The sequence below is a fragment of the Sphaerodactylus townsendi genome, linkage group LG07, assembly GCF_021028975.2.
Source record: "Sphaerodactylus townsendi isolate TG3544 linkage group LG07, MPM_Stown_v2.3, whole genome shotgun sequence".
Taxonomy (NCBI): Eukaryota; Metazoa; Chordata; class Lepidosauria; order Squamata; family Sphaerodactylidae; genus Sphaerodactylus; species Sphaerodactylus townsendi.
In genome coordinates this window covers 39,208,280-39,232,750 of record NC_059431.1, presented here as the reverse complement: position 1 = coordinate 39,232,750, position 24,471 = coordinate 39,208,280, and the positions used below count along the sequence as shown (strand labels likewise).

The 24,471-nt window shown below is 40.5% G+C and overlaps 2 protein-coding genes across 4 annotated transcripts in view; one reads left to right on the top strand and one right to left on the bottom strand.

The window, feature by feature from the left end:
* ACOT12 (acyl-CoA thioesterase 12) overlaps positions 1-9,900 on the top strand; it is a 34,595-nt gene extending 24,695 nt beyond the window's left edge. For both annotated transcript variants that reach the window (XM_048502963.1, XM_048502964.1), the window contains 6 exons: positions 1,002-1,065; positions 2,596-2,679; positions 4,328-4,458; positions 5,547-5,675; positions 6,476-6,605; positions 8,061-9,900. In XM_048502963.1, the coding sequence (XP_048358920.1) occupies positions 1,002-1,065; positions 2,596-2,679; positions 4,328-4,458; positions 5,547-5,675; positions 6,476-6,605; positions 8,061-8,213 (691 nt within the window). In that variant the 3' untranslated portion in view covers positions 8,214-9,900. The remainder of the gene's footprint in view (positions 1-1,001; positions 1,066-2,595; positions 2,680-4,327; positions 4,459-5,546; positions 5,676-6,475; positions 6,606-8,060) is intronic.
* Positions 9,290-22,965, bottom strand: ZCCHC9 (zinc finger CCHC-type containing 9). Of its 2 annotated transcripts, none has more exons than XM_048502980.1 (6): positions 22,842-22,965; positions 16,431-16,793; positions 15,461-15,611; positions 15,178-15,270; positions 13,389-13,457; positions 9,290-9,759 (listed from the first exon to the last, which is right to left on the bottom strand). In XM_048502980.1, exons 2-6 carry the CDS (start codon positions 16,773-16,775, stop codon positions 9,641-9,643), a joined length of 777 nt encoding a protein of 258 aa, XP_048358937.1. In that variant the 5' UTR covers positions 16,776-16,793; positions 22,842-22,965; the 3' UTR covers positions 9,290-9,640. The 2 variants fall into 2 exon arrangements, with proteins under 2 accessions (XP_048358937.1, XP_048358936.1); XM_048502979.1 differs by having other exon boundaries at positions 16,431-16,801; positions 22,842-22,958.
* Positions 22,966-24,471: the final 1,506 nt, after the last annotated feature.

Here is a 24,471-nt window from a genome sequence, read left to right as displayed (position 1 = left end):
TAGTCTAAATGTCCATCCCCTTTTGTTGCAGAGATATGCTTCAGACTTTTTCATTCTGTACATTTTGAGTGTAAAACCCCTCTCCTGAAGTATTTGTGGCCTAATGGGGGGGCCGAATCCCCCTCTAGATGTGGCGTGGGCTTATGCCAGTGGATTTGCCCCCCCGGGGCACTTACCCTGGTGGAGGGGTAAATATTCAAGTGTCCAGCCACTGTGGAGCCTAGGGACACCTGCATCAGTGCTCCTGAGCCACATCGGCATAGTGGGGGAATGGCAGGGGCATTCCCAGGGATGGAGCCAGCTGTAGTTGGCTTCCACTGCCCTTCTAGCTCCTACACACTGGCAATTTTTGTGGCATGTCTGCGCCCTTTCCCCTACAGGGATATTTAAATGATTCTTTAAAAAAAAAACTTTTTGGGCTTCCCACACCATGGGAAATCCCTTTGGTGGGGGGAGGACAGCGGTGGAGTGGTGCTATCCCTGCTCCCGACAGCTCTGGATTGGTTCTTAGTCATTCTAAAAGAGAAAAATATTTCATAGGATTTTCTTTTCAGTCCACCCCATATTTTCTAGTTTTCCTGTTTTTTAAACTTATTTTTTTCTGTTTCTTGCCATATTCTTACATCTCTGATGAAATTTATGTATTTATAGCTGATAGACATACAGAATCTCTGCTAAAAAGTAAACCAATGTACAGAGGTCAGGGTAGGGCTATAAGACAAACCTCCACCCGCTCCCATTCCCAGATTGTAGTCTGCACAGATATATTCAAATCTCTGGAAAGGACCCGGTAACCCCACATTTCATAATTGCAATTTCTTTTTACTGATTTCATTGGATTGAACTGTGAGAATGAAACACTTGGTTTAACTGAAGTGTATTTGTTTGGAAGTGGTGGAGTGCTATATAAGTTTGTAATTTATGAAATGAAAAGTTTTTTTAAGGCTGCAGAGTTTCTTAGTTCCTTTTGTGCTTACTCTTTACCATAATCTCAACTGTAGGAAACATGTTCTCCTGAGAAAGGAAGCTGATTGCATTCCTTATCCCTGGGATCAAGCCAACCAGGTAACTGTTTTATTATTTGAAGTTATAATATGTCATGTAGGCTTTGTGATATGGTAAACCCGAATCACAGAAAAACCTGAAAAAAACAGATTGGCTTTTTTTTTGGCTTTTTCTTCTACTGACTAAAAAACCCAGATGTGTTCAAAAAGCAGAACATACCTGGGGCCAAAAAGTTGAATAACATGGCTTTTTAAATTTCCCTCCCTCCACCACCATTTCTTGAGCCCACGTGATCTTGGGAGACAGTGGAGTGGGGAGGGAGAGAGCAATCTCCATGAGTGGCTGAGCGAGCTCAGTCCTGCATGGTGGATCTCTTCCCCACAAGTTCTTTTCAAGTCCTGCAGGACTTCAGAAGCAAGGGTGGGGAGGGGGGAGATGGCCTGGTCCTTCATGCAGAGCTGAGCTATCTCACCACATGTGCAGGAATGATCCTCGGCCCTTGTTTTTCAAGCTAGCTCAGCCAAGCATGCAGGATTGGGTCATCTGTCTCCCTGCTCTTGTTTCCTGTGGTCCCCCAGGGCTTAAAAAACAAGGGAGGGGAGCAATCCTATATGCTGGATTGAACTGTCTCTCTCTTCTCCCCCACCCCCCTTGGTTCTCAACTAAAGCCAGCATAGCCATGTCTCTTCCATAGCTCAGCTTGAAGTCAGAATGAAAAAGACACACAGTGGGTGTCACTTAATCCTGTTTTGACTATGTGAGTGTGTAAAGTACAATCAAGTCACAGCCAACATGGTGACTCTGTAAGGTTTCAAGGCAAGTGATTACGTAGAGGTGGTTTGCCATTGCCCAGAGTCTTCCTTGGTGGACTCCCATCCAAGTACCAACCCTGCTTCATTTCCAAGACCTGGCTATACTATACATTCCACATCCCCTATTTTTAATAGAGCATCATAAACTAAGAGGAACAGGTGTCTCTAGTTGGTCCTGAATGGATGGCTCAATATCGATAGATCTCAAAAGGTAAGCAGGGTCAGCCCTGGTTAATATTTGTATGGAGACCACCAAGGGATTCCAGAGTCACTATACAGAGGAAGGCAATGGCACATGACCTTCATTAGTCTCTTCCCTTGAAAACCCACGAGGGGTTGCTATAGGTCAGCTGTGACTTGAGTGCACTTTACACATGCACATATCTCTAATTGAGGGGGTAAGATAATTCTGAATCCCTGAACTATAAGAAGGGGCGTTGAACTTGCAAAACTTTCAACCATTGTTTGTGTCTGCCCGTTCCTGGGTTTTTATTATCTCCACACCTCACTAAGGTTTCTAGTCAAATCGCTGTATTCCTGGTTTAAGCTTACAAGCAAAGAATTTCTTTGGAGAGAGTTTGGCTGAATTATATCTTCGCGTCATCTCAACGCTCTGTAGTTTAACTGATCAGTGAGGCACAGATTACTTTCCCTTAATTTGAATTAATTCGGTCACCAGGCTGGATTCAGAGGTAAACTAGATTGTAGCTATGAAAATTAGAAGAAATCTCTGCAATTATAGTTTTGTTAATGACTACTATCATATCTTGTATTTCAGGAAAACATGATCAATAGCAATATTGCAGCACTGACTTTAATGGCAGCAAAACCTGGATGGGAAGTAACTGGTACTCTAGACCATGTAAGTAATGACTGGGAGAACTACATGAAAATGTTCCTGCCATTTTAGAGGAATTAATGTGAATCTTCATTTCTCTCACACTCAACTATAAACAGAATGCAAAATCATAGCACATTGACAGTCATGATCAGTGCCAACAACTTGCTATTCATAACACATCTTCTAGCAAGACACAATTTAGTAGGGATGAAGGCAACAATGACTTTAAAAACTCCTTTCTTTTGAGCTGCTGTTACAGACAGAAATCATTTTAGAAAAATTCAGCACTTTTAAACTGTAGATGCATATATATGTTTCCAAATACCAGTGTTTATGTCAGAATTAGTGACTAGCAGCCCTGTCCAAAAGAGCAGGCCAAATCATGCTGTGGAAGCAGCACACGCCTGAGTCAACAGAATTTCTCTACCCAAGGTACTTACTGCACCAGGTGACTTTTGCTGCGCCCCATGGCACCTGGACACAGTGCCCAGAGCCACATCAGCACTCCCACACTGCTGCTAGTTACGTTGGTGCAGTGGGGGCATGGCTGGGTAGCCCTGGTGGTGGAGCCAATGTTAGTTGGCTTCCACTCTGGGTTTGTGCAGTTATTCAACGGTCCTGAGACAATTGAGCCCAATGGTGGCAGGGGATGGATTTCTTTATTTTTTGCCTCCCTGGACCACTGGAAAGCCATCTTTCTGTTAACTACTCAGCCACCTCAAAGTCTTGTTTTACCAGGACGTGACACAAATATACATTTATTTCTGTGGCCTGATCTTCAATAAAACTAACCAGGAATCCTCTATGTTTAAAGCACTTGGCAATGTAATCCTAATCAGTGGCACAAAAACCTGCTTGGGGGCAATTGGGGGGTGCTGGATATAATACCATAAAATGTTTTCACAGCAGTAAAATAACATTCTGAAAGCATTTTGAAAATGTTGTCAAAAAATTTATTTCCACTATGTGGCATGGACCATTGCAGTGTTCAGATTTGTGAGTTGGGGCATGTTCTATAATGTGACAGTGACTTTGAAATGACCTGGTGCAAAAAATCATTGTTTGGTTGTTGTGGGGGAGGGAGGCTGCCCATATGGGGGGGGCCCCGCAAAATTCAGATTTTTGTCCCCAGGCTCCATTTTCCATAGATACTCCTCTGGTCTAGCTGCAGTGTTCTTCACTATCTACAGCTTCCAAACATTCTTTGGAGTACCCCCAAGTAGAGCATATTGCAATAGTTTATACAAAACACTACACCTATTCTGTTTTTTCCTAGTTCATGATACTCTATATCTAGTACCATAGCTTCTTTACATTATTAAATCTAGATAACTGATATGACTGTTTCTACCACTTGTTATAGTCCTTCCTCCATTTACAGCAGAATTGCATCAAACATTTAATCTTCCCTTCCATTTATCTTTCTGCACACAATTACCCTTCTATATTTGTATTCTAGTATTTCTGCTCCAATTATGTCTGATCCCTCTACTGATAAAGTTACTAACTTTTGTTAGCAGCATTTGTCTTAAAGCCTATGAATAGTATTGTAATATAAAGTTGATGATCTGAAACCTTTTAAACCTTTTAATTGTATTTACAAATAAACACTATTTTTAATTGGAATTTAGCATTGCGGTTTTAAAAGTACATACAACTTTTGTTTCAGATTAAAATATTCACTCTAGAGGAAGATACTTTGGCAATCAAAATTGAAATGCAAGTACAAATACCTTCAGAACTAGCCTTTTCCCTTTTATCTGACTTCGCACTTCATGCACATTGGAACAAATACTACTTGTAAGCAAACGGTATATTTTAAAACCATTGCCAGATCTCATTATGTTTAAAGTAGCCTTGATAGACATGACTAAGAAAAAATAACTTGTCTAAGAGCTTTAAATAACATTTCAGTGAGGAAATGAAGAAGTTGATAAAAATGATTAAGTAAGGTATGTAAAAAATAGTTCTGACTTCATATAAACACCTATCAAGTAAAACAAGAATCTTGTTATGAAGGGACTGGCTAGAAAGAGAAAATGCTTACTCAGAGCCAAGGAAAATACTTTAGTCTTTTTATCAAATGATATACATAACCATATTAGGAACCAGAAACTTTTGTTCAGTTTCCTTGAACCAGAAGTATCTAAGCTAAACCCATACAGATATCAGAATATTCTAAAAACTGTCATTTGTATCATTTGTATTGTCAAAAACACATTTTAGGAAATTTCTGCATATATGGGCTCAGACTATGGTTCAGAGAATTTAATGATAAGTAGTCTCAGCTGTAATCTTCCATGTTTTGGCAGAATCCTATTTAGATCAATTCAGTGGAATGGGGCTTACTCTCAGGAAAGGTTCTTGGGACAATCTTTTCTTGTTTTATTTTGGTATGTAACATTTATTAAAAGTAGCCTGGTTCCTGAAAAAGTGCCTTAGTTACATTAAGCAAGTAACAAGGAAGTAGACTAAGAAAGGTTTTTCTCTGCAGCTCCTTCAAAACATTACGCTGGTCCAAATATATCCTGTCCTTTTAGTATTAAAAGATTTCAGAATTATTAAATTGGTTCTTGTTTTGTTCCTTAAAACATACTGAACAGAATGCCATTGAAATAATCAATGTAAACTATCACTTAAGCTATGATACAGCTATGATACAGTATGATAACTCTCATGGATGCTTAAAATATATTTTAAAATTGGTAGCAGAAAGGCATTTAAAAGTGGGGCAACAAGGGAAGCAGAAAGACATTGAGACCTAACTGGTTATGCAGCTTTGTAAAAGTAAGTTTAATTAAACTGCTTCTCTTTTCATTTCTTTCTTTCTTCCTTTCTTTTCCTTTAATTGATACTGAACTTCTTTTCTATGCTGCTTCTATGTGCAGAAGTTCTAGAATTGTGCAGAATGTAACAAACGATGACAAAATATACCACACTACAACCCCATCAGTTCATGGAAATAATTCTAATGATGATTTAATTCTTGTATCTCAAAGAAAACCCTGTAAGACTAGGTAAGTGTAGAAAAAATAACGTTTTACTAGAAACCAACAAAAATAATTTTCATGTAAGGTTCCTGGTAAAATAATTGTTTTCCTTAAAAATTGGGACTTGCACAGAATTGCTGAATAGTTCGCACCAAAGAACTGACCTAATAGGAATGAGTCACATATTCCTGAAAGGTATATTATACCAGATACTTCAAAGTTTAATTCTGACAACTTGCCAATTAGAAATTTCAGCTTTAGACTTGAAGCTTCACATGTAATTTGAGGCAGGAGGCAAAAATGTGTGTGAGCAAATTAAAGTTGGGCACATTTTCCCAACACAAGTAGCACTGTTTATTGACTTTGCACAATTGTCTTTGGTACCTGGTAGGAAACTGCTGCTGGAAGATTGGATTGGCTATGTGCTTTTTCATAGACTAACCAACCTACAGCATTGACTGCTTAGATACTTCTGTGAACCATTTTCAGCTGGGTTTCAGAAGGACCCATTGCTGGTTTCCCTGTGGGTGTTCAGACCTGGGGAATTTTTGAGGGGATGGAGAAAGATGTAAATAACTTTTCTTGGTTCCTCTCCTTGAATACTTCTGCACATGAATTACTGTGTCTCATTCTTACCATATAGTTCATCTTATAAATCGAAAAAGCAATTACAATATTCACTTCAGAGTTCAAGCATGCGTAGACACACAAAATACAAACATTGTCCGATTACTGCGTTCAGAGATCCTAAATCAGTTTCAAAATGGAAAATTGCATTGGTCGAAGTTTGTGGGATTTGATGGTAACACTGTTTCTATTAAACGTAGTGATCCTTACATGATAGCAGTGAAGTCCATTGCCTTGCCCTGCGTTCTACCTTTTAACCAAAACTACTGCAAAAGTCAAATCCAGTGTGCAGGATTTTTGATCTACAGTGATGGCAACAATTCTTCTTTGGTAAGCAGCTATATAATTACACTAGCAGGATACCCGTGCTTCGCTACGGAGATTATAAAAAATGCCCCCTCCTCTTCCCCCTCCCTTGCATGCCACCCCTCACTCCCTCCCCTTCCCTTGCATGACACCCCTTACTCCTCCCCCTCCCCCTCCCTCCGCTAGGGTGGGTAGGCCATGTCCAGATGCCGGGCCCTCTCCCCTCCCCTCCCTGCATGCCACCCCTCACTCCCTCCCCTTCCCTTGCATGGCAAAAAAACTGAAACTACTTAAAAATACTAAAAATACAAAACGTACCTGATAAAATTACCCTTGAAGTTTGAAATGGCATGGATTCATAAAAATATACATACTGGAAAAAGGCAAATAATCAACACCCTGAGCTTTGTGGTCCACGTAGCCATACTAATAACTTGTTCAGCATACAGTTTTCATTTTTCCCTCAGATTAAGTGCTCAAAACTTCCCTGTGAACAATATTCTTGGTTTTTCTCTCTGGTTGAAAGATGACCAAGCTGTCAGGTGAACTAACTCTGGAGCACTCTGAAAGTCCCTCTCATTGTTATCATCCCCAACGAAGTATATCTGAAGAAATGACGGCTGCTGATGGGGTCCCGTCATGAGGCTTCCTATCCTGTGGTAGTCCTGTCCCTGCACTTTGAATGTTGGCATGAAATTGCTGTCTTTCACCTCTCGGGCTCCAAAAGATGTCATTTGGAAGCATCCATTGTATTTCCGGGAAGCAGAAAGCGTTCTGCCTTTGGATGCTGATGAGTGAGAAGGCTGTGAAGAGGTTCAGGGTAGGGTTGAATGGCAGGGAGCTGAACTTTACCGCCACTGCAGCACATTCCTGGAGGCTCATCCCGCCACTTCTGAATAGCTTTAAAAGGGGCTTGGACAGATTTATGGAGAAGTCTATCTATGGCTACTAATCTTGATCTGAGATTGCAAATGCCTTAGCAGACCAGGTGCTTGGGAGCAGCAGCAGCTCCAGAAGGCCATTGCTTTCACATCCTGCATGTGAGCTCCCAAAGGCATCTGGTGGGCCACTGTGAGTAGCAGAGTGCTGGACTAGATGGACACTGGTTTGATCCAGCAGGCTCTTTCTTATGTTCTTATTCTAAGTATTTTAAAAAACCCACTATGCCTACTTAGGAGAATTATTGGTGTGCTGGCATACAAAGGGTGGGGGGGAGATGACAAGAACATTTGGCCAGACACATTAGGCTTGAGTCAGTGGTACTGCAGTGTCTCAGGATGTGTCAGTTAACTTGGGTGGAGGACTACATGCTAAGCAAAATGGTTACATGTGCAACTGGTTGGTTGCATGGTACAGGTTGTGTACATTTTCATGGAACATTTCGAACAAGTCCAAGATCCTCAGTATTGTGAAAGAGATCATTTCAGTGCCAGTGAATTACATGAAATGACTAATGTTGATCATTTATATATTTTAAAGGTCTCCTATTACAACCAGCCTACCACTGCTGATACATCTTACTTTGCTGCAAACTTTACTGGCCTGTCTGAGAAAACCGCTTCTGCATGCATCCAGTTCTTGGAGTCAAGGAGCAGCAACCTCAACACTACTTCATTATGTGACAATTCATGATTAACTTAATCACTGAAAAGACTATTACATAGATGTGCCAATCACAGTAGCAAACATTAATCTGACAAACTGTTTTCATAATCAGAACCTGTATGGAGACCACTAATTTAACCAGTGTGGCATCTGTAAGACATCACAGTTCTTCCTCATGTATTTTTTGACACCTACTTCCTTAATCCCCAAAGAAAAGAGCCAGTCTAACAGTCTTCCACTAAGAAGTCCCTCAGAAGATCCCAGGAGGCATCACCTCAAGATCTGTACAGACACCAATTCATACATTCCTTCCTCCATCACAGAAGGATGCTTCGGAGGGATGTTATATTAGCTTAAATTAGAAATATTTTAATTATTTTAAATCACCTTGAACTATGAGGAAGTGGCATATAAATGCATTAATAGACATAAATACATTGGTTTGGACCATCCCAACGTTTTGTAACTGCTCCTCTGAGACAGTACTTTTGTGATAATCCCACCTTTATGGCGATCATTTTGTGGTGGTGCCCACTACCTACTTTTCAAAATTCCAATTCTGCCTGCAGGCACAAGATTGAGGATCCCTGTGTTAAACTGCCACAATGTATGTTAGCTAAGTCTCCACTGACTGTTGTTAAAGGCTTCCACAGCCAGAATCAACTGGCTGTTGTGGGTTTTCTGGGCTGCGTGGCTGTGGTCTAGTAGTTCTTGCTCCTAACTTTCCACCTGCATCTATGGCTGGTATTGAATGATAGATTTCTCCACTCAATCATGACTTTCTTAGCAATTTTCAGAATTTTGTTGTTTTGATTCACATTATATTTCCATGATGCTACAACTGCCTTAAAATGTTTTATGGTCAGCAACAATATAAGGTCAGCAACAGGATTCAATTTTTCATTTAAATCTGTAGCCTACCTTTGCCTCATCTTTATTCTATAATTTTACTCATATTTCTTCTGGTTAGGATGATTTAGGGCCCCGAGTGTTTATAACTATAGAGTTTGTCTACTCTAGATCAAACAAAAAGACAAATAAGTTTAGTTTTAGTTCAGTAGAAATAAGACCAGAACCAAGAATACTAAAAAGAAACCATCAGCAAGTGATCAAATAATAATTTAATGCAATCGGCATAATGGAATAAAATATAAACAAGTATCTGCAATCACACTTTTTATTGACATCAGTAGACACAGATAATGATATTACCGAGTGACACAGTGGTTGACAAACCATTAATTTTCTTCTGATTATCTTATACTTCAGCCACTTCCTGCCATTTGTTCTGCTAAAATAAAGTTTCCATTTTGGTTAAAATATTATCATCCAGGAAGGAAGAGTGATGGTATAGCGTTGTCGTCTCTTATATATGCCCATGATACAGCTACATTATCATAAATTCTAAATCATATTTTCAGTATCAGTTGAGAAATTATACAAGATATGAAGTATCAAAAGTTAACAACCTTAGCTAATTTGGTTTTTGGTTTTTGCAGTTTAGAACTGTCCAGAATTTCTTCATAATCAGCACTCATTCCTTTGTGCCATCGACCAACAGTTACTGCTCGATCTGTAAAGAAGGGGGAAAACATGAGGAAGTTGTTTTCTTTGTTAGATCACAAGTGCATAATCCAACAGCTGATGCACTCTGCTATAAAAATGGGCTATGATGTCTAGTCCAATAAAGACAATACATTTATTACCAAAGTAATTTCAGCGCACTTTCCCTTTTTATCAACATAATAGTCCAGTCAAATTATAACAAGTCTTTTAAAAATTGGTGCAGATTTAAAATACCCATTTTCCATGCTAATACGGCTAGTTTGACATTACACAATCAAGAAGTTTTCTAATGGAAAAATTGATTCAGTCTAAAGACAGACTCTTTATCAGAAGTTCCTGAAGTGGATGGTATTGTTCCTTGGGAGGGATTCCCTAGGGCAGGGGTAGGGAACCTGCGGCTCGAGAGCCGCATGCGGCTCTTCTGCCCTTGCACTGCGGCTCCACGAGCTGAGTCGCTGGCTTCATCCTTGCCTGCCCTGCAGGCAGCAGGGTGGGTGCACCAACTACCCGCGGACGGCAGGGCTGCGCCGTGGGCTTCCCCTCTCGCCCGCCCCGTTGGGGTGGGGCGGGCGCTTTCCCAGTGGACGGCGAGGCCGAGCCTCCGGCTTCATCCTTGCCCGCCCTGCAGGCAGCAGGGCGAGCGCACCAATTGCCCCGCGGCCGTCTGGGCCACGCCACGGACTTCCCCTCTCGCCCGCCCCATTGGAGCAGAGCAGGCGCTTTCCTGGTGGCCAGCAAGGCCAAGCCGCCCGGCTTCATCCTTGCCTGCCCTGCAGGCAGCAGGGCAGGCACACCAATTGCCCATGGCCGGCTGGGCAGTGCCACGGGCTTCCCCTCTCGCCCACCCCGTTCGAGTGGGGCGGGCGCTTTCCCGGCGGCCAGCAAGGCTAAGCCGCTGGCCCCATCCTTGCGCTTCTCAGAATGAGTGGAGTAAAAGGTAAAAAATACCCAATATATACAGTGTTATCTTTATTTTAAATGTCAAAAATTATTTGCGGCTCCAAGTGTTTTCTTTTCCCGTGGAAAACGGGTCCAAATGGCTCTTTGAGTGTTAAAGGTTCCCTACCCCTGCCCTAGGGGTTGCTAAGAGGCAAGGTTAGTTTCTTTCAATGCATTAAAACAGAGCTGTTCCAATAAGTATTTCGCTGAGGCCTGACCTAATGTTACCATCTGTCCCCTATGGTTATATATGACCTCTCTGCAAATGGATGACTCCAGAAAATAGATTTTAATTAGATTTTAATTTAACTGAGTTGTCTAAATTTAAGTCACTGGATTTAGTCACTGTACTTGATTTTAAATTATGGGTTGTCACCTTCTAGTCTGTGTTTGTTGTATTTTATTTCTGTTGTAAATTGCCCCGATCCAATTTGGGAGGAGCGATTAAGAAATTTGACGATGGATGGATGGATGGATGGATGGATGGATGGATGGATGGATGGATGGATGGATGGATGGATGGATGGATGGATGGATGGATAACTTATTTACAATTTACCAGATTAGAGCCTGGATGCTGGCAGTGACATTCTAAGTTTCTACCTGTGCAAAGTACTGAGATCTGGTGGAAACTATCAAAAATTTTAATACAAATGCCATCAGAGTTCCAGTCAAACCAGTATACATTTGCACATGTTTCTAATCTTTGTCATTTTTCATGCTTTTGCTGCCAAGTCTTTAATACTATTGAGCACAGTATTTATTTTCCAGTGTTCTCAGTTACATATAGCCCAATCCAATGGCCCAGGTGGTCAGCAATGGTGCCATTGCTGTGCCACCCCAGTGCTTCCAGAGGGCTTTCAGGAGGCACAGGGTGGCATAAGTCTATGCCTTGGGCTATGGTGTAACTGGCTTCAAACCCAAGGTGGAAGCCAACTAATATCAGCTCCACTCCTGGGCATGCTCCAGCACATCCCCACTGTGCCAATGGACCCAGCAGCAGCATGGGAACACTGATGTGGCACAGAGCCCAACTGCCCATCAGCAAGTTTGTCACTCCACCAGAGTAAGTGCCCTGCAGAGGGCAAATCCACCAGTTTGGTCCTGCACCATCTCCATGACTGGATTCAGCCCCCCACCCCACCCCAATGAATCTATCAATTATGATGTGCACTTTTTAGTTATATAAGTGTTATTTTTGACACAGCCTGTCCAATACTCACAGCCTGTCCAATCACCGCTCAGAGCCCTTCGGGGATTGGGCAGTATAAGAAAACTAATTATTGTTGTTGTTGTTGTTGTTGTTGATTTCACAGCTGCCAGATCTTTAGCTGGTTGTTGGCCTTCATTACAATTCGAGCCTCACCCAGAGGCCTAGGAAGTTGTAATGTATCAGCGTAGTATTCGTGCGGATCCCTGCAGGGCTGCCGTCTGAATTTGACAGATGTTAATTTTGTCAATTCAAAGAAGTTTCAAGTGCTGCCCTAGTGTTTTTGGGATGGTGCCCAGCGTGCTGATTACCACTGGGACGACCTCAGCTGGTTTGTGCATAGACGCTGAAGCTCGATTTTCAAATCGCGGTACCTAGTGACCTTCTCATGTTCTTTTTCAATGACCCTGCTGTCACTGTTCGGTAAATTCTTTATGCAATGGATGGACTTGATGAAGTGATACCAGTTTGATGAAGTGATACCAGTGACAAAATTAGACCAAAAAGTTTTAACTGGATTTTGAATAAATGTGCAATTATTACTCTTTAATGTTATTGTTATTATCTCCTTAATGGGTCATGTGAACCACTATTCATTAATAATGCTTTTTATAGCGTAGGGGGCACTGGGGATGAGTTTATAAACCAAGGGAGTGGTAGCCCCAAAACATTTGGGAACCACTGGTCTGTTTCATACTATTAAATGTACTCATCAAACCATCCAGTCCTGGCAGTATCAAGCTACTAGTAAATTTCAAAGCAACATTTTATGCTACAACCCACGGCTTCACTGTCAAGGACAGCAGAATACACTGTCAGTTTCAATCCCCAGCAGCAATACATAACAGCCTATGTAAAAGTCTTAAGGCCCACCTACTTGCCTGTTTAAAGATGTGTTATTTTACCAGATATACACATGCCACAGAAAGAAAAATAATTGGGAATTGTTCTGCAGAGATAATCAATATTTTCCAGAGTATGCTAAATATAGACTGGTTCATGTACAAAAAACTAACAGTTCCATCCGAAGGTCCAGGCGACTGGCTGCACCGCTTTCAGATGATGCGATGAGGCAGCACAAGCATGATAGCCTCCTTGCTGGCAAGGAGCCCAGATGGGACTCTATAGACTTACGCTACTCAAAAGGGTAGCGAAGGTCCCAATACTGACCCGCCAGCATAGAACGCTGAATGGCCGGGAGAAAGCCAATTAATGTCAGCTCCTCCCTCAGTGACACCTTCGCTACACCAGCAGTGCGGGCAGGGGTACTAGGATGCTCTCACTGTGTTCAGCACTGCGTTCCAGTGGTGAGGGGTGGTGGTATGTGGTGGCTGCACTCTGCCAGATTCTCCCCCTGCTGGGACAGGTGCCCCAGGGAGGGCAAATAGTCCCATGCAGGCAGCACACTACTCCCACGAGTACATTGCCCTCCCCTTTTTTTGAAGGGAATGTAAGTCTTGATTTTAAAAAGTTCCTCAATTTCCCACCTGAATTTTGATTTTCTGGACAATCTTTTTTAAAGTGCTCCACAGATCCACAAACCCTGCAAGAACCTCCTGTAAGAGATCAATACAGGAAAATTTATTAAAAAGATTTACATCAACTGACATGGTTTACAATAAATGTGAACTAGAAAATAAAACTCAACGTTCATGGCTTTTACACAGATTTTTAACTATGTGTGGTGTACTAATTACAGAGTCAGACTGATCTTGAGAAGATCATGGATCAAATCCTTATCTGGAATGAAGCTCAGTGACTTAGCTTATCTCATGCTACTGTTGAAAACAAAGCCATGTATGCCCCTCTGAATGATAAAACTTTCTGCAGGGAAAAAGATGGCTCCTTTTGCCACCTCAGGCTGTTACTACAACAAAGAAAAGCTATCAATTGATCTTTATTATGGTCATAGACCACCATAAACCAGCATAAGATAAATAAGACACAATTAAAAGGATAAAATATATTAATTATGTAGATATATATCTAAAACAGTCTACTGACGGAGGAAAATTGGGAATGCAGACAGGTATGGAACATAAGTGGGATAGGATAAAAGCATATTAACAGGAAACAAGGCATAAAAGAACAGTAAAAATTAGCAGATAAAAGTCTATAACAATTAAGCCTGTTTTATGGCACAGACCATCCTGCAATGTACTTCAAGTACTACTGCCAAAACCTGGCAACACTGTATGTTGTATCAGGGCTGGTATCTTTAAGCAGGGGGGCATGTAAAATTGTCTTAAGTGACCTGGAAATTCATGCAGCAGAGGCAAAATAAAACTAATACTTATATTTGTAATAGTATTGACACTGGAGAAACACATGTTCTATTGTTTCTATGCGTCCAGATCTACAGGGACATTGTCTCTTCTCAGGAATTTTTCTATATCAGCCTTCAAAAACAGCTGAAGGGAGGTTGTGAGTAAAAGCCCTCAAATGTTTAGATACTTCAAAAGTAGTTAAATATGCCATAGGAGAGGTAGACTACCTATTGGATTCTCTACCAATAAAGGCTGGAGAGATGGCTAGATCCAACTGGCGCACTATGTCTGCCCAATCTATCTCATGCTACAGTTGAAAACAGATGTATGCTTCCTTGAATGACAAAATTATTTTCAGGAAAAAAGATGGCTTATTACAGCAAGGACACACTATGTTCAGCAGAACTCCAGCCTCAACTGCCACGTTGTTCTTGAAAATATTTGTAAAAGGAAAATACTCATTGAATGTTAGCTTTGTCAGCCTGTTTATCAATTAAAATACGCTGCTAAAGCTTTTATAACCATTTCCAAAAGTCTTTAGTGGAAGTGCGCAGATGGGCATTTCTGTCGAATTTCCTTAAGAGAGGTCCCCAATACAGGGAAGGCTTGTCAAATCCTCACATGATGCTGCAAGTAAGGGAGTGGAACAACTTCTATTATGTGGCGGAACAGTAATAGGGGGGCCAAGAGAATGCTACTCTGTCATCTACAGTGCATTCTTAAATACACATGTTTTTGTAATGTGAATGCTTTGTGGCAATCCCTTTGGAATCTCAAGAACTGTTTCTATAGCAACCAGTGCTAAGATACTAGTGAACAAGAAAAAACCTCTCTGCTGATCTGCTGATGAAGAGGCAGCATTTCTTAATGGGGGCAGAAGCACACAGCACACCAGTTTCCAAGACTCACTCTTTTCATTAAGTCTTCTCAATGCCAAAAAAAGCGGCCTTAAGGTTTTCAGTTCACCACTATGAAAAGAAGGACGTGATTTTCAAAAAGCTGTTCTCACCTTTAGCATACAGTCCTTTAGGATTATCCGGACACGACCTGGAAAGATGTCCCATCTCTTCACAAATAAAGCACTTCGCATATGGAAATTCCCCTGCAAAAGTTCAAAAATTCACATACCATGCTGCAAACATCCATACAAAAATCAGACCTGGAAAGTAAACCTCTGTAATCTGAAAGCTCAAATCATTGATACATTCTGAGAAATGTTCAGTGTATATTTTTTAAATGGAAAATACTTTCTCCAAACAAATTATACAAAGAGTTATAGTTATTACACATACCAAGAGCAGGATCTATTTTTACTTTGCACTTCTTGATTTCATGCTCTGTAGATCCACAGCGATAACAAATCCCAGTTCCCATATCTTGGCTTTCAAGTGCAGCTGGGCAATCGGCAACACCATGTCCTGGCTTTCTACAGTGGAAACACACCTTTGACAACACAATGTAAATTACCAACTGACAGATAAACTCAAGGTGATCTCTTTTTCCGCTAACCACATTTCAAATTACTCATACCCCAAAGAAAAGATGCTACCATTATGCATTTCAGGTAGTTCAGAACAAACCTTGGTAACTTACCATGAGGTTCCTTCTGCTCTGAGGAAGGGAGGGCATCTTCAAACATGGGTTATTCCCATTGGTTGTTCAGGGAGGAAGGACTAAATTTTTGCTTTTTATCCCCCTGTTGGGCTGTTGCTAGTTTGTTTAAAACTTTCCAAGCTGTAGAGGTTAACTAGAACATAACTGAACTCTTGTAACTTAGAACCCAACTATATAACTATTGGAAACTATGTATTATGTATAAGTTCATAGAAGAGGACAGTTTTGGATAGTATAGAAAGGGAGAAACTGTCTGACATTTTGCTAGCATGCAGAGTCTACTTTTGCTTCTCTGTTGCTGTTTCCTCTGATGCAGCATTTGGTACTTTTTGCTGTTTATTTCTTGGTCTTTTCACTCTATGCATAAGCCAGGGCAAGATGCCCTCCCTTCCTCAGAGTAGAAGAAACCTTCACAGTAGGCAATCAAGGTTTGTGCTCGCCCTGATGGGAAGGGAATCTTCTCCAAGCTTGTTCACTAGCCAATGAGCAAAAAACATCTGCAGCCTTATATTCTTTCTGCAGTTATCGGTCCTGAATTACATTTCAGTGATCATACAGGTGTGCAAGAAGCACTACTCAGGCTATGGGAAATCCCTACAAAGAGGAAAGCAGCAGAGACTAAAGGGAAAGAAACAATAGAAGTCTTACCATGGTGTTCTTCTTTTTTTCTTGCCTATTTAACCTTCTGGTCTCCCGACGTCTGTCTTTATTTAAGGCTGTTGCTACTTCCTCCTTAATTTTGTGGCTGTCAATCACATTTCCATTGTGCAATAACTGTGAATTTTGTTTTAAATATTCCATAAAACCATTAACATCTTCATTCAGATAGTCTTTTTTCTTCTTATTTTTCTTTTTTCCTTGGAGATTCCTTAAAGGACTTTGCTTTTTATTTGCTGTTGTGGTTCCAGAGGTACCATTTTTCAAATCTTCCCATGGTGTTGCCTCTAGAGTCTTCTTGTTCTGGGTGATGTTGGCTCGAGCCCATCTGGTCATGACTTTGCTAAAGGATTCCTAAAAGATTTTAGAACAAATATGGTCAGTTAAAGTCCATTCTGTTATTCAGTTGCTAAAAGTTACAGGTTCAACTGTGCTTCACTTTAAGAATATTCAAAATGCCCTGAAGAAAACTGCCACTAGTGGAGATAGTGTAATTTTCTGGGAAACAAGACAGAATGAATGTTTTACATTTAGAGATACTTGGGATTGTCCCACGCCTGCAAAAGTACGAAGAAATCATTTTGATTCTACTGGGAAACATTACTTACTCACTGTAAATAGTCCTAAATGTTCAGCTTCAATAAAGTCTTCCTAAATTTAACGTCAAACTCAAATATTATAGCAAAAACACCTTATTCTCTTTTTTGTCTAAAATTCACAGTTCCAAAAGAACTGGTTTTACAGCCAGTCACCATCAGCCAACAAGTGAACAAAAGAAATTACAGTGTCAGTTTTGCATCCAATTACCTTTTTGTATTCTTCTTCAGTACCCCCCAGGAAATTCTGCATATCTTCCACTACTTACAGTAAGGCAAGCAGCTTCCAAAAACTGTACATCAACATTGATAAAACTAGTAATAACAACTGCTTCTGTCCAGAGACCTACTGAGACCTACAGCCATGATCATATAACAAGTGTGAAACTCTCCAACCCTAATTTTTGTATTATGAAATCTATGAAGCTAGATTGTTCATGTCAATTGCCATGTGCTGCTGACTGACAAAGTCTACAGACAGGCAAACCAGTGGGAGCTGATAGAGTAATAAGAGAATAAAGGAGAACATTTTGTGATGTGGGGGAGCAGAGCAGACAAGTGAAGAACATACTTAATTCTCTCTCTCAAGATGTGAAGGCCTGAGGAGAAAACGAAGAAAATTTGGGAGGCAACAGAAAAAATATTTATCTCAGAACAGATCTAATGCTTTTTTATGACAACTTTTTATTCACTCAAAATGCACAGTATGAATAATATTATTTAAGGCAACCCACAGCATTAGATGTATACATCTGTCTGCACATACCCAAACATTACACACTTCCTTTCTACCAAACATAACCTTATTTTACTGCTCTACCAACATAAAATAGCTAATTTATTACTTAATTAGCAAATAAAATTGTTCTATTTGCCATTTTTATTTAATGTAAAAGCAGAATGCTTTGGTTTTCTACAAGCAAAACTGCAAATATGCCCATTAACCAAGAGCTACTAATTGCTGCACCCTATATTACTTCACCATAAATATTTTAGTTTTTGCCTTCAGAAATATAGAAAAAATATAAGCTGAAGGTAGAAAACAAATTCTGCAGTAAATAAAAAGTATATCATTTGAACAGAAACCATCACTTATTACTTCGAAACCAAAGAACTCTTCCCAACAGTACTGCTCAAAATCTAAGGGATGTTTTGACCAGTATAGCACCCATGGGAAGGCCACCACACCAACAATTCCATGTAAAGGGGGCTCCTATAGACCATCCAATAGAGCTCACTGTAAGATCAATGAAACAGTGGTGAAGGTAGCAAAGAAATGTTACTTCTCTGCTATTACAGCAATAGCTACTACACAATCACCTCAGTTGTTCAAGATACCTCAATATCTGCTGACTCCTAAAGTTGATTCTTTACTGTCTCAGAAACAATTGGTTGTTATAATTATACGACATTTTATAATTAAAAAATAACAAGTATACACTTGATCAGGACGCTGACTGTAACATAGGTCTACCAGAAGAAATGCCTTATACCCCAACTGGTCTACTTATGGACTACTTTGATCCAGTTTTCATGATTGGTGTTGAGAAGTTCCTAAGGTCCATGAAGACCACTGCTTGTGTCCTGGATCCCTGCCTAACCTGGCTTCTAAAATCATGTAAAGACCACATCAATGAGTCCTTATCAACTCAGGTCACTTTCCCTTGGCTTCTCAAAAAGGATATTATCAGTACACTACTAAAAAAAACCTCCACAGAAAAACTAAAAATCTCTACAGAAAAATATTACTCTGACCCCAATCTGCTCTTCCTGGGCAAAGCGATTGAGAAAACAGGAGCCAACCAAGTGCAGGTCTTCTGGGATAACTCATCTGCTTTAGATTTTTCCCAGTTTGGTTTCAGACTAGGTTATAGGATGGAGATGACCACACTGGTTAATAACCTCTATCTGAATGAAGACAAAGGCCAGATCTTTTTGCTGCTCCAACTGGATTTATCTGTCATCTTAGATACAGTGGACCATGCCATCTTGTTAAGGTACCTAGAGGCAGAAGCAGGCAATTATTTGGACTGGTTCAAATAATTCTTCAACTGAACTCAAAGAACTGCTGCTGGAGAACGGTTATTATCAACGTGGGAACCATGCTGTGGGGTTCCATAAGGTGCAATCGTATTCTCCATGGTCTTCAAGCTCTATGTAAAGTCCATAGGCCAAGTTTTGGGGTTGGCTATCACCAATATGCAGACTTTTCTTGAGAGTGAACCCTGTTGAATGCAGTGGGATTACATCTGAATAAGCAAGTATATTGTCAGATCTGAGGGCATTCTACAGTAGATTATTAGGATGGACTATAACAGCTGATGCTTGAGTGCAATATCATACCATACCGTTGCAAAGGAGAAGAATATGATGTTGAAACTGTTCTGGCAACTGGTGCAAATGTTTTTGGTCTGAATTATTTGAACATGTTACTAAATCAGATTTGCCACTAGAGGGAGTATATGCCCATGGTTCATGTTAAAAGGAATGAGAATGTGCTACAAAGGAAGTCTAATCATTTCAAAAGTTCAGTCTTATATAACAGAAGCTATTTGTATTGGATTAATTAGGTTAGGAGTGTCTAACTCTTTGTAGGATTGAGCATTTTAAATGCCTAGTGGCCCAGAGTTGCTGCTCAAGGTGTAAAGGAATATTAGGAGAAAATAAATAAATCTAAGCTGTACCAAACTTAATTTGTATACTATTGATGGCAGCATTACCAATGAATATATAATATCACTGAAATACACATAACAGTATAAAAACTGAAACAAATTAATTTTGTTAAATTCCTGCTATCATCATTCACAGATTCCTTTTGAAATATTCTTGTTGAAGATTTTTTTTTAATGCGTGCGTGTGTGTTTTAAGGTTAGCACTGGAAATATGATGTCAGATTTGTATGACAGATATATGATACATGATGACAGAAGTATTCTATGGTAGCAAAGGTGATTTATACTAACAGTTGTCTGGCCCTTTTATCCAGCAATCCTGTTTCCCACATTTGGGATATGATTATAAAACAGTATATTGATATTCATAATAGTGAAGTTCTTTTTAAAAAACAAATAAGCTCTGTTTTCAATATGTGATCAAGTATACATATTAACAGGACAATTGAAGACTAGTGAATAACACCAGGATGAGGGTCATTATGATATCATGACTGATAGTAATTGTGACCTATCTTGAACACTTATATTCTGTACATGTCATAAGACTGGAGCCAAAGAAATGATTTGGCTATCTATAATCTCTATTTTTCTTTATTGAAAGTATTCCTTTCCTTTTTTAAAAAACAGAGTTTTACCAGTAGATGAAAGTATGCAATAAGACTCAAGTGATGTTCCAATTTGGTTCTTTATTCTTGCCAGAAATAATTGGCCTTGATACAGACATAATTAGAATGCGTGTATTACAAAGAAGGGGGAAAATCAGCAAAGGGCATTTAAGAATGGATTGTAATAAGCTGAGAAACTATAAGATCCAGGTTTGCATTTTAAATTTCATATTATATTTTAGTTATACTTGTGCATTTAGGGAAATGATTGATTTTTACAGTACAACAGATCCGTAGTCTAAAAACTGTATTTAACACAAGGCACAACACAACTGGCATTTTTATTTTAATTTTACACGAAATGCTAGCTGTATAACAATTGTCTGTGGCTGCAGTGATAAGAACTGTAACAGACAGAACTCCAGTAGTTGCCTTACAACTTGATCCAGATGGGGGAGATTGTGCTGTGGGAACAGTGGAGGGCTGTGCCAACGTGTTTGCTCCCTCTGCTGGTGTAAGTGGCACCCACGCTGGCAAAGGGAGCAAAAATACTGATGTCCCACAGCAAGCAAACCTGGAATTCTGGACTGCCACAGAACTATGCTGGCATCCAATTGGACACCAGTGCTTGGAAGGGTCAGTGGGCCAGGGCGTTCCCGGGGATGGAGCTGACTTTAGTCAGCTTCCACTGGTGTTCCAGCCCTACACAAAAAGTGTGGTGTAAGCCTGCTTGTTCAATGGGATTATTCAGGCAGCCAGGAGAGATTTAAACTTTCCCTCCTTTCTGCACCGCCCAAAGCCTGTGTGAAGGTGGTATGGCACCGTATCTCAGTCATCTCCCCCCCACACACACATCTGGATTGCAGTGTTAATCAGCTTGAGTCATTATTTGATGGTGGTTCCTATTGAACAGTTAAAACTCTTTGAATCAAATAAAGAAAATAGTGTATTGCTAATTTTTTTAGAGCAACCTGAACCATAAACAAGAGGTAGACCATTTGAGATTGGTTTGATGATATTTGTAACACACAATTCCAATTTGAAGAAGCTCTTCATTTTTAATTCCCAAAGTATTCTTTAATTGCATACCCCTCTCCACATGTGTATTTCTTAGAAGTACTTCTGCACAATCACCTGCAGTTTTCTTCTGGAGTGTTGTGGGGTTTCTGGGCTGTACGGCTGTGTTCCAGTAGCATTTTCTCCTGACGTTTTGCCTGCATCTGTGGCTGGCAGCTTCAGAGTTTTCTTTTGGTTTGCCTCCCCATTATTCTTTGATATTTCTTCCATATTTCCTGTTCATGCACACTTTTTTGTGCAAATGCAGTCTATTTATATTGTCTGTTGAAGGATTAAATGCACTCAGCTAGCAACAGGCTCTGACCCAAATCAGTAATTTCTCTGGATGGGAGATGTTCTCTTTATGAACTGGATATTAAAAGTTTTATAATGGGGAAGGGGGAAGCTGTGTGCATAGAGCAGTGGTGGCGAACCTTTGGCACTCCAGATGTTATGGACTACAATTCCCATCAGCCCCTTCCAGCATGGCCAATTGGGAATTGTAGTCCATAACATCTGGAGTGCCAAAGGTTCGCCACCACGGGCATAGAGCAACAGCAGGGTAGTAGTGAGAATGACAGTCATTCCAGGGTTTCTGTTCAAATAAGACTAAGGAACACTATTATACAGAAGTTAGTACCTGCTTAATTAAACACTACCTTTATTGCAACTCCCCCCCCAAGTGTAATACTAAACCAAGGAAGCACAATCATGTTATGTTTTTTTTCCCCTTCAAGTCACAATTGACTTATCGTGGCCCCATAGGGTTTTCAAGGCAAGGGACAGTGTGCCATTGTCAGCCTCCTCTTAGCGACCCTGGTATTCCTTCATGGTCTTCCATTCAAATACTAACCTGGGCCAACCCTGCTTAGGTTTGGATAACTGAAAATATCAGGCTACTCTAAGCTTTATGGTATAATCAGATGCAAATTGTATGAAAACAACTGGAACAGACCTGAGTAGAAAGGAGCTGTGTTCTGATTTTATTTATGTAGAATTTCTGTCTTTTTTCTCTTTATGGGATAATAGAAGCTGGGATGGATTTCAGTTGGAAAAACCAGAGGTTGGAAGGGTGAAATCACTTCTACTCCATGGGCCCTTTCTGAATCAGGTGCCCTCGGAACTACAGTTTCAATTTTTGAAAAACCTGCAAAGTTCTGATCATGGAAGTTCCATCATCTTGTATGGTTTTACCATTAAAGCAAACTATTAAGAACTTCATAACCGCTCTGTTACATGTAAGTCTTTCATTCAGGCCACTGTACAATTCTCTATGCAATACTTTCAAGCAGAATATTAAGCAGAGACCAGGAAAACACGAGAGTATCACAGCGTAGCTACTCAGTCAGCTACCCCATGTCATCAATGGTACAGCATTGAATGAAAACCACTATGGGACATGGAGAGCCAAATGGTGGTTTGCGTAGCATTTAATGAACCCAGGCTTCAAAACACTGATATATTTACCTTTCTCAAGACAGAAAAATCCCTCGACGACCGGAAGCAGCTCTGCCTCGGGTCCACTCTGACGTGCGGGAGCACGTCTCCTCTTACAACCCGGCCCTCTGCGCGTGCGCAAATCGAGCCCTGAGGCCGCTTGGCCCTCTGCACATGCGCGATCGGCCGCGCATGCGTAGATGGGCCCTGAAGCCGCCTGTGATTGGGCAGGCGATCCTCGCCGGGCCCTTCGCCCTCCCGCAATGTCGCGGCCGCGCTTCGTTTTTTACTGTTGTGTAAAAGTTTTTTTTTTTTTAGTAGTAGTAGTAGGGGCTCATTCGCTCCACTCACCAACTCTGTAGCGCTTACTTTATGGGGATTCTATCTCTGTGCTCCCTTTCTGATAACACCAAGGCCATTTATTCATGCAGTGGGGGGTTTCTTGCATTTTTTTTGGTTGACACTGTGAAGTCATTTTGTAATGATTTACAATGTTGGATGTCTGGGTTTTTTTAAAGGAGAGGTACGTTTTAAAGGAGAGATAAGGGGGTGAAAGGGGGATGAGAGAGCAAGGTGATTGGTTGACACTGAAGAATAACTGGAGAGAGTGTCAGAGTGTGTGATTACTGGGGAGAGAGTCAGCAGTCTGTACTGGAGATTGGCAGGGGGTCAATATGAGTTAAACTGAATCAAAGGAAGAGATAAAATATTATGGGCTGAGCAGATAAAGGGACAGTATCCTGTAGTGAAGACTGGGAGTCAGTCTGTGCTGTACTGAGAGTGAGAGACTAGGAGTCAACTATATGATCTCATATATGTAAAGAAAGAGAGGAAATTAATGTAAAGAAGGAGTGAGGGAATTAATGTAAAGTGAAAGTTACCTCAGGAGAAGTTGTTGCCTCAGTTTGTTTTATTGATTATAAATTATATCTTGCAATGTTTAAAACTAAAGAACATATATAAATAAAATTGTATTTTGTTAAATGGCACCTGGAATCCCACACTAGAAATTTCCTCAAGACTACATAGACCTTTGAATCTGCTTTAAAGCTTGGACCCGCTATTTTAGGGGAAAACATAAAGAGGTTTGGAATTAAATTCCTGGTGGCAGCGAGAGAGAAATAAATAAACATTATTTTCCACCTATTATATGTATTTGTAAGAAAATAAGAATGGGAATTGCACCTGCTGATTCTCCCTCTAGCCAAAAAGCTAAACAGCTTGGAAATGGATGTTTATATGGACTTCCAGTGTGGAACTGGAATCAGCTACACATCATCTGTGATAGCAGATGAACCCAACAGGGAGTTTTCAGGGCTGGGGGCTAGTAAAGTAACACTGAACCATGCCAATTTCACTGTTTTTTCAGTGTTGAAAAAACCCCTCTGATTCTCCTGAAATGGTGGCCTGAAGAGAGGGGAGGAACTGCAGTGCTCTGTGTGTGTGGTGGAAGGCTGGGAGGAGTAAGAAAACCCTAAGAAAACCTAACACACATGGTTCCCCTTTGCTTTCTCTGTGAAGGGAGATGAAAAGTTGCACTTAAACAGGTTTCAGAAACTATAAGGATTCTCTGATATGAGGGTGGGGTGACTGCTGGAGAGGGCAAAAGTGTGTGTAAAAGAGAATCAAACCTAAAAGGTATGTACGCTCAATGCGAAGG

Excerpts from the sequence above, each read along its gene's own strand:
- ZCCHC9 (XM_048502980.1), bottom strand. The coding sequence starts at position 16,775 with ATGACCAGATGGGCTCGAGCCAACATCACCCAGAACAAGAAGACTCTA. Across the intron at positions 15,612-16,430 it reads AAAAAAAGAAGAACACCATG|GTGTGTTTCCACTGTAGAAA; the intron begins GTAAGACTTCTA and ends GTGTTGTCAAAG. Across the intron at positions 15,271-15,460 it reads AAAAATAGATCCTGCTCTTG|GGGAATTTCCATATGCGAAG; the intron begins GTATGTGTAATA and ends GAACTTTTGCAG.